Raw genomic sequence first — 16,867 nt, 5'->3', positions numbered from 1 at the left:
CCTTCTCATTTATTATCAACGGGAATCGAAGCATTGATAAAGCTGTTGGCACCTTAATTGGGTGGTGGAAGGGCTTTTTTGCAAAATCCTTAATTTGTCTTAGAATACCCAGATGTTCACTCTTTGACGGACGGAGGGAGTAGATAATAAAAAATTGACCCAAGATACCAAAGGGCCTAATAAACTCAAACTGAATTCCAGTATAATGCTTAGTATTAAAGCGAACAATTCCCTAGTGCGTGGCACCCGAGTGCTCCAATGCATTTCTCACAGCGGAAGAGGATTTGAGGCTCTCCGGTACCACACACCCCTATATGGATATAGCATTAAAATATATATTAGGAATTTTCAAAAAATTCTAAAACTTTGAGTTATGAAACCTAGGTGCCCATTGTACACCCGTGTCCAATTTTGTTGGGAATGAGTGCCCGTGGTAATGTCAGTAAAGAAGACAAAAAATCGTATGTATATTAAAAAGTTTGGATGTATCGTATGTCAAACCATAATTCCTCTGTCGCGGCTACCACAGACACCCGTTCCCCATGAAAATGAACATGGATATACAATGGACACCCAGATTTGATATCCTAAGATTTCTTTTTTTTTTTAATTTTCTGATAGTTTATTAATGCTATTTTCGTATAGGGGTGCATGGCACCCGAGTGCTCCAATGCATTTCCCATAGCCCTCTGGGCCATTAAGTTGGGTATTGCCAAGGTTTCTCCCCTTTGTCCTATGTGCCAGTATGGACTAGAAGACATTAAGCACTTGATTTTCAGCTGCCCTAGAGCGGTGTTAGTGTAGCGTGCACTTAGCTTGGATGATGTTGTTAAACATGCCCTTACTGTGGATCACTCCGGTTCTGTCATTCTTAAAGAACTGCTGCGACGACCACATGGTTCTTCACCGATGTTTGGCCAATTAGGACTACACGAGACATTGGTTGTGGCTGCCTGGTATATCTGGTGGGAAAGGAGAGAAGCATGCGAGGGATAGACGGTCAAAAACTCCCAACAGCACAACTTTTGTTGTTCATGCAATAACAGACAATTCGGCAGTTAAGTCAGGGGACAACATTGCTGTGAAGTTTACGTGGGAAAAACTAGGCCCGGGATCATACAAACTGAACACCTCGTTCTTTGAAAATGGCGTTGGAGCTATTGCTGCGATCATCAGGAACTGTCGAGGAGAAGCAGTGACGGGAGTGGCAGAACCATTCACATTTGCAGACAGCGAGGCTACAACAGAAGCGTTGGCTCTATGCCGAGGTCTACAGTTTGTCAATCAAATGGGCTGCTCTAGGGTGACCATTGAGTCAGATTGTGAGATTATTTCGGCATGCAAAGGCAAGGCTAACATTTTGGCACCATATTCTGCCATCTTAGTAGATTGTTTCCGGTATGCGTTGCTTCAATTCAGTTCCAGCATTATCCAGGGAGGCAAATGGCTTGGCACATTTCTTAGCAAGACATGCTTTTGATTCAAACTTTATGTTTAGTTGGGACGATGATCCCCCTAGCTTCCTTTTACCACATGTTTTGAAGGATGCAGTTCTCTTAAACTCGTAATAAAGTGCCAAGCAGGTTTTTGTTTCAAAAAAATTGGGTATTGCAAGTGTTAATTTGGACGTAGCGTTAGATGCTTGTAAAATGAAATACAAGAACAAACAAATCATGTGGAATGCCAGTTAGCTCTGTATGTGTTCTATTATTTTTCTTACGATCATGTAGTATGTTAGTATTTGTTTCTGCTGGAATGCTACCAGTGTTCCCTCTTTCCTTGCCTTTCTCCTTCAAAAAATAGAAACAGAAGCTCCATTTTTTTGCCCCTTTCTGAAATTAAACAGCCCAACAACAGAGATACCCGTTTTTTTTATGCAGCAGCCAACCAGTGATGACAATTTGTTCTGCAAGGACGATCATCATCAAATTTGTTTATTCGTCTATTTTCTGCAGAAAATGTTGATCAACCTATCTCCAACATGTAGTACTTTTTTTTATGCAGCAGAGATATCCCCTTTCTGAAATTAAACAGCCCAACAACAGAGATACCCAACATGTAGTACTTTTTTTATGCAGCAGCCAACCAGTGATGACAATTTGTTCTGCAAGGACGATCATCATCAAATTTGTTTATTCGTCTATTTTCTGCAGAAAATGTTGATCAACCTATCTCCACTATACTGCATCAACGCACTCTTTACATTCTTCAGATCATCTCCACGCGACCAAACTGTACCCGACCCTGAGAACCAGCTAGAGCGTGATCTACTCATTGGGATCAAGGTATCCCACGAGGCATTTCTCCAAGAGGAACTCTGCGTTCACCCAGGCATGGTATTTATCTTGAGGAAGTCAAGGAATCATATCAAAATTTGCATAATATAAACACACAAATTCTTTCCGTACAACTACGATAGTTAACAATCACAATCATCATGTTGTTAGTTCGCCGTGTGTTGCTATTACTACATGTTAAAGCATGTTATGTTCATGCATCAATCCACAAAAAGCGGCAAGCTATTCTCAATTTAACTGTGACGTCAATAATAATACTATCAAAAGGATACTGAACAAAGCAGTGCAGTCTTTTCCAGCACCCTTCATAAGCATATCAACTCCTGCAAATACCCAACGTGAAGTAAATGCACAGTTTGTTAGTATTTTCCAAGGACCAACAGAAACAACAGGGCATGGATATTGGCTTTGATACTCAAACAGAACCAAAATCTGCACAAGACTCAGATTTATAAGTTACCTCCAGGATGAAATTTCATGTAGGGACCAATATTGTACACACGACCTTTTAAAACTGTCCAGATACAATCTCCAGTTTTATGCTGCTTAACTTCTTCCAAAGAAATTAACCTCCGATTTGACTGTCCCTTGAGCCCTACAGACAGAAACAGGAACATCAGAGGAACAGAAGGCAATACACTAAATCCAGATGACTAGTTGAGAAGAGAACACTTGAAAGCAGGGTGGAAAAGAGAAGAGGAAAACAAAATCAGGAACTGATACACATAACTAAATATGAGAGTGCAAGGGCAACCAGCATTATTTCCCATTTTAAAAGTTATTGTTCGCAAGTCACAACTTCACATCCAGCCGATACAATACAAAATGCATGCGACATGGATTTGGCGATCTATTTAAGATCTTTAATATCCTTAGCTCGCCATTTATATCCATCATTTCAAGCAGCATCACACACATTTAGCACAACTCATTTCTGCCTTTTCTGACATATAATCTTGTCTTGTTTATAAAATTGTACCACAAAATTAAGGGGCCAACTTATGTCAGAATAAATATCTAGAAGATCGTTCCATCTAACTCTGAATCCGGTTCATATTTCCATGACTAAAAGTGTCAAACTATAAACTAAGGACCCACTTTGACCAACAAATAATGAAATAATCACTGAAACACTTTAACCTAGCTTACTAGAATAAAATTACATTGAGCAGTAAAATTCAAAGTTTGCACCGATCTAATTCACGTGAGACATATCACACGGTGACAATGCCGCACAGTACACTAGACCCCAAAACAGATCAGGAGCTGACACGAAGGAAATATCATTGGTAAGCATTAACATGAATTATGTTATGTGATCATATCACACAATTACAGTCTAAGTGTGCTTTTGAACTATATCAATCACCAATTATGAAGTAGCATCATACCATCCAAGAGAAATAGGAGACATAGATGATAAAAAAACAGTAGCAGCTAATGACTTTCAGAATTTACCTGCCAGATCTGGATGTGTACGAGTCAGCTTAAGCCAGTCCATTGGGCTAAATCCCTTCTCAAAAGGAACCTTTGCCCGTACCGCAGATTTCTTTACAGGTTTTGGTTGAGCCACATTTGACTGCACAGACTCTCCACTACTGGTTGGTACAACTGGTTCTTTTAAATTGGGCTCTCGAAGCGATACACCATTGGCGTGACTAGATATGGAACTAGATTTTTCATCAGTAACTGGATTGACTATTTGCTTGTCATCCTGAACCTTCTTAGTCTCACCATCACCGGCAACATCCTCCAGTGTCATACTTGCCACAGCCATGGAATTAGGGGAGTCCAAACGACCATCATTTTCAGCATAGTCAACCTAGAGAGCAAAAATAAACATTGAATATCAAACAAGTGAGAAACAAGCAACAATATATTGACATCAACTAATTTCTATGTCAAGCCACTGGAACTCATTTCAATAATTCAGAGCAGAACATGTCAATTATATAATTATATAAGTACAGTAGGCAAAGAGCAATAACAACAACAATGCATGCCATAGGATTTGATCCTTGGTCACAGTAGGCAAAGAGCACTTGAGCAAAATGACACCAAGCAATTAAACGCACTCGACAGGTTGAAGATGGTAAAATCTCTATATGTCTGCCACACTGGAGCCACTGAGGTATCAAAACTTCAGACTGGACCTATCACAAACAAAAGCAGGGAAGAACCCAATGGACCGGGCAAACCATATGTTTGGACTTTGGAGATGATTATACAACACATGTATAATTCATTCAAGCCCCCACTATGAGCACTTATCAAACAGAGAGAGAAATAAGAGAAGTGATATCACGCAGAGTGAATAACTGAATACTCCGTCGACTTGATTTCCTATGTTCTCTTCTCTCCTCTTGGTTTTCCATTTACTAAGTTGTTCATTTACAAACACTTTACTCCTTCTGTTATCATCTGAATTACTGAATATCACCTGTGCACGAACACTAATACACATTATATCCAGCTAACACAAATAACTTCACATCCCTAATTTAACACAAGCAATTTCACAGGTCCAGCAAGACAAGATATATCGAATGTCAGCATCTTCAGACACAGCAACATATAAATGTTTAAACGAACAAGCAACACATGGAAGGAAGGAACATGCCTTGCAGAAGGTGAAGTCGGACGAGTCCCCATCCGCCATTCCCAGCACGAGACAGCCGGCAAAGAGTGCTCCTAGCCCCGGAGCGCGTGTCACAGGTAGCAGAAGATTAGCAGAAACCTAGAGCCGGGGGCGGACTTGGGCTGCACGCCTGCACCTACGCCCCACGCCCGCCGACCCTGGTAGATCTCCCGCGCTGAAGAGGCGCTGGAAGAGGTTAGTCGAGCCTTGATGGATCGATTGGATCGGGGCGCTGCCAACCACGCGGGAAAGAGGTGCGGGAAGAAGGAAATATGAATCCCCACCTTGGGACGCCGGGACGCGCCGCCGCAGGATCGGGGTCGGAGTGGGGGCGGCCGCCGGGGTCGCGGGCGGGAGAGACGAGCAGGACGGCCGGGGCTGGTCGGGTGGGGGCGCGCGTGGGAGCTCGGGGACGGAGAGCAGGGGAGAGGGGGGAGGAGGAGAGATGAGACCGGATGGCGGACGAATCTGGGGACACGGATCGCGGGAGACGGAGAGGGGAGGAGGAGGAGGAGGAGGACCGGCTTCCCGGTCGGTCAGCGTTGGGCGATGATCAACGGAGGGTAGGTGTCGTGTCGTGTCGTGCGAAAACGAGATTCTAGGTCCATTGTTGTGTGCTAATTTAATTTGGGACTTGGCAAATTTTCTCATTGTCTTCTGTTCCGCGACTCCTGACTGACGGTGATCCAATCTTGCACCCACGTAAGATGATTAAGTGGACAGTGATATTCTCAACCCATCAGGGATTCAGGATTATTCCTGGTGCTCGCATTATTTCTGAATTTATTTTAGGATTTTCGGCGATGCGCTTTCAGTGGGAGGTGACATTCCTGTCGATGACGAGGCGCCTACGGTGGCTTCGTAAATCTCAAGATGATATGCCGACTCAGTCTCTCGGAGGTGCTCATAGGAATAGGGTGTGCGTGTGTGTGTTTATAGGGGTGAGTGTATGCGCGTATATATGAGCGCTTGTGTCTGTACTGATGCTAAAAAAAACTATAACACCCTTTACGTCTCGCGGGATCAAAACTGGACCAACAGACCAACACTAGTCTTTTCTGCACATTTTGTTTTCACTCATGTGTATCCGGGACAAACTTTCCTGTCGGCCACCCATCATAGAATTACCCAGTCAAGCACGCTTAACTTTGAAGTTTTTTTTGAATGGGCTCCCAAAAAGAAGGAATTCCTCGTATAACTTTGGAGTTCTTTTTGAATGGACTCCCGAAAAGAAAGGAATTCCTCATTGATATGAGTAGTCTATCAGTCCTATTAAGCCAGGCTCTCACACAAACTACCATCAGCGGAACATGTATATCCATGAAAAGATTATTATCACCTAGAATCGCACAGAAGACAAAAGGCAAGAATAGAGATTATTTTTACTCATGTAAAGGGAATAGCAAATTTAGAATAAACAATGTAGCCGGAGGTAAAATATAATGGATATTTTCCAAAGTAGTTGCTCCATATATGGCAATAGTAATTTGAAAGAAAAAAAAAGGCCACGAATGCAAAAAAATGTCTAGAATTTCACACAGGCAACATAAAAAATATAAGTAAACACCATTGCATAATAATTGAAAAATGGTGTGGAACGTATTTTTTGACAATTTACATCAGAGATTCAAATAACGCGCCAAAGGGAGCAGTATCGCAGATGCATCCTTCAAACAGCCATCTCTCAAGATGAATTAGCTTGTCGGAAGACACATAGTATTATAGAACCTACCTCGGCATATGAAGACAGACCAATTTTGTGTCAAAAGTGCAAAACATACGATGAATCTCACCACCATGTTCATGTAGCACTTATCCATTCTCAAACCAAAACAAAGGAACTGAAATCATAAAGCAAGGGGTCCAAATCCCAGCTGGTGGATGGTCCACAGTCATAACTCTTGTAACCGTTGAGAAAACCTTTCTGGCATTTTTCCTGAAATTTTGGAAGAACGTATTTGAACAAAATAGTTCGATGTAAACCAAGACTATGCATAGAGCCTTTTGGGTTATCTTCAGCTTGACTCGGCAAAATGATAAAATAATGCAGTCTAAATAGAACATCATTTTCATTTCTAAATTGTACTATTGTAGTCTAGGAACTTATTACTTCGAGCAACTAAGGAAGCTATTTAGAATCAAGCATAGAACATCAATTTAGTTTGGGAGTCCCTTATGACCAACTCAAACAAGAGGAGCATGACTCTTTAAATTTGCATTATTTTTAAGACGAAGTATAACCAAAATCCTTTAGTGGTCATTATATTTGATTGGACAAGGACAGATATAAGAAAGGGAGTGATATGGTATATTTGTTGCCCATTGCAGATCATTTGTTCATGGTTCTAGAACTAAAACGAATGGAAGAAAATTTTGACTAAAGTATAGAGAAGATCGACAAAACCTAACACTTGCATAAGGTTCAACGAGTAGGCCACCATTGATGGGAGACATGTGCTGATTGAAGCTGGGGAAGCACAAACCTTACATCGATGGATTCCGTGTTGAAAGAGTCACCACAACTCTGGCCTTTGCTTGGACCCATGCCCGTGAGGTTGCCTCCTATGGTGGTGATGACACCAACAAAAATGTTATAAATGGTATCCAAATCTAGTTATCATACATGAATAACCCATACCAAATAAGGAAGAAACTTGGCTGAATTACCATGTCCACATTCGTCCATGGATGAAGGAGAATGCACACGTCAAGAATACTAAGCTTCATTCCTAAGCTTGGACTGTGTGCCTGTGCTGCTTTGAAATTGGATGAATGTTTGGATAGAAAAGGTAATACAGCCAGGAATGTTGAAAATTAATATCCACATAAGAATCCCCATATGTGAAACTGAATCTGCACATTGTATAAAAATATATTTACTTAATTGATCTGAAAATTAGTGATGTGAAGTAGGAACTCAACCACAGTACCTTATACCAAAAACACTTAAGAGCTCAGATGAAAGGGGAAGGGAAACATGGACGCTTGCCAGTCGCACGGCAACAAGCTACACTGTGAAGCGGAACCCAGGGTGAACATAACCACTGCAAAAATTAATAAAACCGGAGGGATAACTAACACTTGATCATTGTTAAATTCTGAATCAGCGTTATTATCCTATGTCATGAACTGAAATCTGGTGGGCGGAGTTTTGCGATTTACCTTACCCGTTGTCCTTCTCCCTGCTACCATGTGGGCAGCTATCAAATACATGGACGGCCGGGCCTTCGAACTGGAATCAAGATGTGAGACCTGGCTCTCAAATGCATGGACGGCAGGGTTGTCAAACTAGAATCAGGATGCGAGACCTCCCTCAAAACTGCAAGCATCTGGAATAAAAGAGGGGCGAGTTGTACCAGCAAGGGAACGCAGGGCCGACATGGAGGGAATGCAGAAGCACGACGACCGTCTTGGACGGTGGCGCGCCTAAGCACGCTGATTCTACAAGTCCTGCAACTGACGAGCTACGTCGCGGCGGACACCACTCGCACTGAACAGCCGGATCACTGCTTCCCCTTGTCACTAGGATCGTTTGGTCTGTCTTGCTTGACATTTCTTTGTTCTCCCAAGTAGATGGCTTCGTGTAGGTAAAAGGCCCAATCCGCAGGCCAACACGATCAACCAGAGGCCTTCAATTCAGCCACGGGAGTAGCAGTCCTACAGGACAGTTGGCCAGTTTACGGGATGCTACATAGACCCAACGGCCAGAGATGACCAGATGATGACATCAGACGGTCAGAAATGCACAGTGCGTGAGAGGTCTGGGAAATGGTTCGGTTATAGTGTCCTAAATGTGGAACCAACCGCATAAAAAGAGAGTAGAATGTGGAACCGGGAGGGGTTAGGAGATGCACCTTGCGTAGACCTCCACCGCCACACCATTGGTGGGCCCAATTTTCCAACACTCACTCTTAGATAATTATCCGTATATCTATGCCTTACAACTCCGAAAAACCCCAATGGAAAAAATTGAAGACAAAGCGCATAGTATACGTTCTTGTATTGCACAAATTGTCTCGTCGAAAACTCGTGTGAGAAATATAAAAAAAAACTCACACAAGGAAAAAAAGAGTACAATCCACTAAACCATCAAGTTGAGTACTCGATCATCAGAATCGAGATTCTAGCGACGAGTTTGTGAAGTTTTTCCCCCTGAACGTTGCATCTCCTTAAGTATCAACATACCGATTTCACACACGCACCTCTCGAAGGATGATGTCAGTAATGATTTAGTGAACATATCAGCAAGATTGTCACATGACTTAGTTTGTCCAACTGCTGTAGCTCATGTGCATAGAAGAACTTGGTACTAATATGCTTTGTGAGGTTACTCTTTAGTCTTCACATAATCCATCTGAACTTTGTGCAAGACAAACAAAAGTTTATCAATGCGGTGATGCCGAAATCTCCCTCCGTTGAGTCATGTATCTAAACTAATCTATGCTATAGTTTATTAACGCAATGATGACGAGATCATCTGGTTCGTTTGTTTGCTGCCCTTTTTTTCTTTCCTTCGGAGGTTGTCAAATTATTAGCAATAGGATCTTCACATCATGCGAGTGGTTTGGGATTTGGTTTTGTGGTAGGCGAAGCAGCATTGTTGGGAATTGCAGACCTACTAATTTTTTCTGGTAGACAACGGCGCACGATAGACGTGATTACACCATTGAGTTGTGCACTCATTAAACATTCCAATTTTTGCTGCTTTGCCTTGGGACTAATTGACAGATAAAGTGCAAATCTTAGGAATTCATAGGGATCCAGGTCCTCTAAAAAATCCGGTAATTTTCTTTGAATTGAGCAAGGGAACACAAAGTAAACAACAACTATACCAGGAAATTGCTATTGATTGAGAAGAAAAAAGAGCTCTTGTTCCAGGTTATCACTTGACTAGTTTAATTAACTTAAAATCCACAATATACATATTACATAATGACGACGATACAAGTTTAATCCAGCAGTAAAAAGACCCAACCAACTAATGATCCTCATAGAGTAGTAGTAACGCTATATATATAGGCCATCTAGACGACGACGACGATCTACTGCGACTGGACGGACGTCGTTGTGTTGGTCGTTGAGCCATGGTCCTTGGCGCCTCCGCCCAAGTCGGCGAACATGGAGCTGACCTTGTTCTTGATGCACTCCCAGTGCTCGCTCGCCTGCGCCTCCGTGAACTGCTTGTACTGGTCCTTGGCCCGCTCCATGAACGATGCACCCTCCCCCACCGTCCACTTGAAGCACGTCGACGCCACCGCCTGCGCCTCCTTATCCGGCACGGCCGCCGCCCCCTTGTTCTCCATCAAGCTCGAAAAGCTGAGATTGAAAACTTGTTGTCTACGTGAAGAGAAGAAGACGATGTCGCCGGTTGTGGTTGTGGTTGTGTTGCTTTGGTGGCTATGTTGAGGAGGAAGCCGGGCTATGTTGAGGAGGAAGCCGGGTCCGTCTCGGGCTTGGAGCAGGGCTGTAGGGGAAAAGAAAGAAACAAAGAGACGAGACGATCACAAGTAAACACGGATTCTTGATCACCAGTAAAAACGGAGTCTCTTTTTTTCTCCGATGAGATGATGATTTTCCCAAGTGCAAACGGGAACGGGAACTACTCCTTTTCCCTGTTCCTTGTTTTAATAATCCCCTTTGTGGTTAACAATGTGCCATTGTGCCAAGCGTACTCTAGGAAGTAGAGATACTCCGTCCGTTTCTTTTTACTTCATGTATAAAATTTGTTTGGCGCCAAACTACACAAAGTTTGACCAAATTTATTTCAAAATATATGAACATCTACAATACTAAAACTATATGGTATGAAAATACATTTCATAGTGTTCTCGCAAAAGAAAAATACCTTTCATGGTGCATCTGATAATATTAATTTCATAGTACGAAATGTTGATATTTTTTAATAAGTTAGTCAAACTTTACAAAGTTTGACTTTGACTAAATTTTATGTGTAGACTGAAAGGAAACGGAGGGAGTAGATTTGTGGGGTAAAAGTCCAGATGGCCATTCATTCTTTTTCTCCGTCAGTTCAGTGATGTATGTAGTGATGTTGATAAAGCTTATCGATGCGGAAATCTTCCTTAGTTGAGTGGTGTATCTAATCCATAGTTTAAAAACCGAACCAATGACGCTGTTGGTTCAGTTTTTTATCGGTTTTCAATAAATAGATAAAAAAATGTGTAATCACATCTGGAGAGTAACCAACGACTACCTGTTAATATCTAATTCATATACATGATAATCTCTTACTCAAACATAGTAATGTAGTAGCATTAACCAAGGTAATTAAACGACATCAAGTAGTAGCAACAAGCAACATCAAAATCAAGTGGTACCAAAGGTGGAGCCCTGGAGCTCCTGCTCGGCTGCTCCTGGACTAGACTCTGGACCGGAGGGAGACCTGGTCGATTTTAAATGCAACAGAGGGAGGTTGGAGTTGGACGGACAAGTTCGACCAGGCGACAACAACCCTTCTCCCCAGCTATCAACAGAGGTGGCGCAAGGCGGCGGGACCGTGAGTGGCGTCGTGAGCTGGTGGCCCACTGCTGCCACATGGAGCCGCGAGGCAGAGGTGACGTTGATGTGCGTCGCGGCGCCAAGCAACGGTGGTGGCGACACCCGATAGGGTTTGTCCGTGGACAAAATCGAGAGTCCCAATTTGGCCGAAACCCTCACCTTGTTCACACGAAAATGAGTTGATTAAGGGGCTTTTCTGAAAACGACATCGAACCGCCTATTTTTTTAACCACCCGGTTCAACCGGTTTTTTCCGGTTTGATTGCTTGAACGGTCTGATTTGCTTTTAAACTCACTGGGATCGCCGGTTCCTTTTTTTCTAGTCGGACCGCTGGTCCGGTCCAGTTTTCTAAACTATGATCTAATCTTATCTATGCTCCCTAAACTAATCTATACTTATCTTCATAGATAATGTTAGGGGTTTGTACAATATTCAGCCGACATGTCTGCTGAATATGGCCAACCACCCACCGAAGCGATGCACACTCTTTTGATGCCTCGAATAGTGCCATGATTTGTAAGTGGTTCGCGAGAGTTGATACAAGACTTTGCTTGGATGATTTCCAGAAAAACGTAATTCCACCAAAAAGGAAAACATATCTAGTCTGTGACTTATAAGTATGTGGGTCCGACAGGTACCCAACACCAGCATAGCCTATAAGAGATAAGACTTGAGTCCTTCTATAAAACAGGTCAAGATCTTTGGTCCCTTGCAGGTAACAGAAGATGTCCTTCATGCCCTTTCAATGGCTATTGGTAGGCTCAGAACTGTATCTAGCAAGGAAATTGACTGCGAACACAATGTTCGACCGTGTACAATTTGCACTCAGGTAAGGATACTCTGGTCCCAAAATTTCCCGCCCCTATTCCTTAGGCTGAACGATTCCTTGTTTGGCTGTAAAGATCTCTCGATCATTTGGGTCTTAGAAGGATATGCATGTCTATTCCAAATCTTTCCAACACCTTCTAGGTGTAGGTTGACTGGTGCAGACGTAGACGATATAGTAGGCGTAGACAAACGAAGATGAACAGTCGCGTAGGAGACGCTTCCCAAAAATCTAATCGTCCCTTTCCCGTACAGTCGTGCACCGGATGGGATCACCGACAGCGGCAACAGCGATTGGAACGACGTTGGGGCAGTGCGCATGGAGGCATAACAAATGTGATCTATTCTTTGTGGTAGCTAGGGTTGGCCGACGCCTCCAATATATAGGGTCGGCCAAATGGAGAGATGTGGGATGGACCCACATCTGGATCCAAGTGCCAGTCATGCGGCAGCATGACGTCGGGGTAAGGGAGAGGCACGAGGTGCTCCTAGTGCCACTTCGGCTGGTGCACTGGGACGGTGATCCGCTGCCTTGGCCGACGGGAAGACGACGGGGGAGGGGGGTAGCGCGAGGGGAGGACGGGGCACTACTAGGGAAAAGCCTATACATAGAATCTTACCAGCAACACGCTTTAAAACAAGGCATTGCTGCTACGTACCAGTAGCGCATGCCAGCAAAACACGCTGCTGACATAGATGTAGCAGTAGCGCGCCTACGATAAGCCGCCCTACTGTTATAATTGCCACGACCGTGCCGCGAAGCTATTTATAGCAGCAACACCCTAATACAAAGAGCGCTACTGCTACAGATCGTAGCAGTAGCGCATCCTCACTATAACCGCTACTGCTAAGTTTACTATAAAATTTAGTCCCACCTCGCTCCGCGAACAGGGCTTTTACCACCTTAAATATGTTACTTCTCAAACTATCACAACCAGTTGGTCTTCATTGAACTCTATGTGTAGAATTTGTGGCCGCAATATGAGTCTTCTCCGGTTTCTAAACCGGTGAGGACTCATATTGACAATTCGGATTGTACACAAAAAGATCATTAATGATCAATGTATTTTTGATGTATATTTTTACATATTTACACATAGCAGTAACGCGTTTTGGCTGTAAGGCGCTACTGGTAGGTCTTTTAGCAGTAGCGTGTTTCTCTATAGAGCGCTACAACTAAGCCATTCTATCTTCCCCAACCGGCCGCCCCTCACTCTCCTCTCTCCACCCACACTCACGCGATCTCCCCCCCCCCGTCAATTCCCTCGTGTTGGTCCTCCCCCGTCGGCTGCCCTCGCCCCCGTCGGCCGCCGTCGCCTACCCCTTCTCCCTCTGCGCCGCCGTCACCTCCTCCTCCTCCCTGGACTTGGTAATCCTTCGCCGGCCGACCTCCTCCCCGCCCCTCCTCGCTCCGCCTTCCTCCTCTGTCCTCCTTCCTCCTCCCTCTTCTAGTCGCCCCTCCTTTTCCCTCCTCCCTCCTCCATCCACAACCCCTTCTCCTTGCTACATCTTGATTTAGTAGGCTAGTTCATATGCAACATTTTGATTTACTTGATTTAGTAGGCTAGTTGATTTAATTGATTTCGAACATTTTGATTTAGTTGATTTAGTTGATTTAGTAGGCTAGTTGATTTATTGATTTAGTAGGCTAGTTGATATGCAACATATATATATATATATGATAGTTGATAGTTTTTAGTTGATATAAGCCTCCGGTCATATATAACACTTTGATATAGGATAGTTTCTAGGGTTAGAATAGTCGATGCTAGTTTGCTATGTTGGTTTGCATGTTGAGCTTGATGATCATCCCATGCCAAGTTATTGTTTTCTTTGCTCATATTGCTTTAGGAAAATGGCGCGACCACCACCACCACCATGTGGACTGTGCAAGTCAAGGTGCGCCAGCAGCCTTGCAATTGGTAAGCTGTTCGACGTCTACTTCTAGCCGAGTTTTCGTCATGTAGCGGTAAGAAATTATATGAAATGTAACAACTATTTTGTTTTTAGTGTTGGCATTAATGCATTGTGTCATTTTGCTTTTTGTACACAGATCGTCCCATGCAATGTGAGGTTGAAATTCAACAAGCTGACAGGAGACACTGTGACCTTTGAGGCTCCTGGGGGGCCTTACACTATGGAGGTCGAGAAAGGATGCAATATGTCGCGGATTGGAGAAGATGGATGGGCCCGTTTCCTCGCCCGCATGCGTCTTACTGGTGGTGAGTTGATCAGCTTCTCCTTCAGAGCAGAAAAACCCGAGTTGGCTGTTATTTATATCAACCTGGTGGAAGATGATGAGGACCCACTCGATGAAGATGATGAGGACCCACTTCATGAAGCCATCGTAGCTCAAAAAATGAGGCTAAGCGAGGAGGAGGTGTGCAACCTATGAGACATAATTTTGCCACATGATGACTCTATCGGGGTGCCATTCGTGACCCGCCTGACAAGTACCATGGTCGATCGGCATGATATGGTATGTTATACTAACTGTAGTAATTTGATGATATATATATGCTTTATTGTTATACTTACAAATGCAAATGATCCGATGATATGCTTAGTGTAGAGTCCAATGATATGTTGTGTGGAATCTAGTCGATGATATGCTTTAGTGTAGAGTCCGATCATATGCTTATTAGTGTAGAATCCAAGAAACTATCAATAGTGTAGATAATCCATATATACTTATTAGTAGAATTCATGCTTAGTACAAATGAGTAGAACTGTGTCTTTTAGTAGTATAGAAATCTATACTTAATAGAAATATATTTGCAAGAGTATGTGTGAGGCTATTTATTAATTGATATATTTTTCTTATTCAGAAATTGCCAAAGAGCCTATCTGTGAGTTGTGGTATCGAGCCTGATGAAGAAGGCTCAGCTAGACTACGCCTTCCCGCAAGGGGCTCCGTCACTACCTGTACTTATTGCATGGATACGGACGGTCGCATACACTTAATTAAGCTCGATTGGGTGGAAGAGCTTCCTCATTGGCAAAAATCTTCGTGTTGGATAGACCATCCTAATTACTATCAGGAACACCCACCGCCTCGGCTTGAGGATGATGATCGTCGTCGATATCATCTAGAACTACATTTGTGTGTGTGGCTGTATGACTATATATAGCTAGTAGAACTGTTATGTATGTGTGGCTGTAAGACTACCTAATACTGCTTGAGGATGCATGTTGACTATATATGAAATTGTTATCTAGTACTACCTAGTACTTATAATGCTTTATGAAATCGATATCTAGTAGTACCTAGTATCTGGAAATTGTAGTTTACTGAAACTGAAACGGGGTAGGAAGCAGGGGAAAAATGATGAAAGATACAACAGTAGCGCGGGGATAGAAAAGCGCTACAGCTAACTAATAATAGCGCGTTACCGAAAAACGCTGCTGATATAGTCAATAGTAGTAGTGCGGGTACAGATTGCGCTAGTACTAACAGTTAGCTGTAGCGCCGTAGTAGTAGCGAGGCCACCCACGCTACTGATAGCCTCAAAACCTGCGCTACTACTAGGATTTCCCTAATAGTGGCAGGGCCCTTGCCCTTTCCTTTGCCTGAGAAGAAGCCCATTTGCGGTGGCTAGGGTTGGTCGCCGGCTGGGGAGCACAGGGGTGGCGAGATGGGGACGGGGCGTCTGGAAGCGGATGAGGACCCCCCCGCCCGCCCCCCACCGCACGCTTGGATTAAAAAAGGCCGACCGCCATCGCTGACCCATGGGCCCACGGTAGGCGGTCGTCATTAAGAAAGTTGACGTGGTAATTGGGCAGCCGCCAGATGGGGACACAGCGGACACCGTGTCCGCGCGAGGCGTTCGCTTCGCGTCCGCGCCGACGCATTACAGACCCTTTGGACTGGAAATTGGTCCACGCGGACGCGAAGCGAACGCTATTTAAGAATGGGTCGGCGTATTGGGCCATCACAAATGTCCGTAACATCCCAAACGAACAGTGGCAGACGAAATGGATCGCCGGAATTTTGCAGAAGAAAAAAAACTGATTAGGGACCACACAAGATGCATGCATGCATAGTTTCTGCACACAAAGAAAAACCGGCACGCTGTCGATGATGGACCATGGGCATGTCTAAGGACTACTGCACGATTGTGATCCAACGTCATTTTTGTAACATCAGTAAAGACACAAACGTTTATATGCACGCGCATACACTCATCGCTATGAACGCAGACACGCACACCTTATTTGTATGAGCACCTTCGAAAGACTGAGCCGGCATATCATCTTAAGATTTACGAAATCATCGTAGGCGCCTCGTCTGACGGGAACATCTCCTCCCATTGAATGCGCATCACCGGAAATTTTAAAATAAATTCAGAAATAAATACGAGCATCAGGATTTGAACCCTGATGAGTTGGGGATACCACAGTCCCTCTAATCATCTAACCCTAGATTGGTTCACGTGATCCAACGTCACCTGATGTGTTTGGAACTGTCCTAGAAAACGGTTGTTCGCTAAATACCTTTTTTCAAGATTTACGTGCACCATACTTATCCGTGAACTTTTTCCATTTTTAAGAAAACTTATTTGTGAAGTCAAACGCCTGGCTTTTGTCATCT

The 16,867-nt window shown here is 43.6% G+C and overlaps 1 protein-coding gene across 4 annotated transcripts; it reads right to left on the bottom strand.

Moving 5' to 3' along the window:
- Positions 1-1,687: 1,687 nt before the first annotated feature.
- LOC123128817 (cytochrome b5 domain-containing protein RLF) lies at positions 1,688-5,491 on the bottom strand. 4 transcript variants are annotated; one of them, XR_006463454.1, is made up of 6 exons: positions 4,918-5,485; positions 3,756-4,119; positions 2,758-2,892; positions 2,570-2,620; positions 2,169-2,344; positions 1,688-1,970 (listed from the first exon to the last, which is right to left on the bottom strand). XR_006463454.1 is itself a non-coding variant. In XM_044548914.1 (6 exons), exons 2-6 carry the CDS (start codon positions 4,954-4,956, stop codon positions 2,268-2,270), a joined length of 666 nt encoding a protein of 221 aa, XP_044404849.1. In that variant the 5' UTR covers positions 4,957-5,110; positions 5,220-5,491; the 3' UTR covers positions 2,049-2,267. The 4 variants fall into 4 exon arrangements, 3 of the variants coding, with proteins under 3 accessions (XP_044404849.1, XP_044404850.1, XP_044404848.1); XM_044548914.1 differs by lacking the exon at positions 1,688-1,970 and having other exon boundaries at positions 2,049-2,344; positions 4,918-5,110; positions 5,220-5,491; XM_044548915.1 differs by lacking the exon at positions 1,688-1,970 and having other exon boundaries at positions 2,049-2,344; positions 4,918-5,121; positions 5,220-5,485.
- Between the last annotated feature and the right edge of the window lie 11,376 nt (positions 5,492-16,867).

This window comes from Triticum aestivum, chromosome 6A (assembly GCF_018294505.1).
Source record: "Triticum aestivum cultivar Chinese Spring chromosome 6A, IWGSC CS RefSeq v2.1, whole genome shotgun sequence".
NCBI classification, from domain to species: Eukaryota; Viridiplantae; Streptophyta; class Magnoliopsida; order Poales; family Poaceae; genus Triticum; species Triticum aestivum.
The sequence above is the reverse complement of the archived record's forward strand: the minus strand, read 5'-3'. Positions and strand labels throughout refer to the sequence as shown.

Bases quoted from the DNA above. Each gene is read 5' to 3' on its own strand.
- LOC123128817 (XM_044548914.1), bottom strand. From the start codon at position 4,956: ATGGCGGATGGGGACTCGTCCGACTTCACCTTCTGCAAG. The intron at 4,120-4,917 runs GCATGTTCCTTC...TTTGCTCTCTAG, and splicing joins CCGACTTCACCTTCTGCAAG to GTTGACTATGCTGAAAATGA. The intron at 2,345-2,569 runs GTATCCTTTTGA...GACTTCCTCAAG, and splicing joins AGACTGCACTGCTTTGTTCA to ATAAATACCATGCCTGGGTG.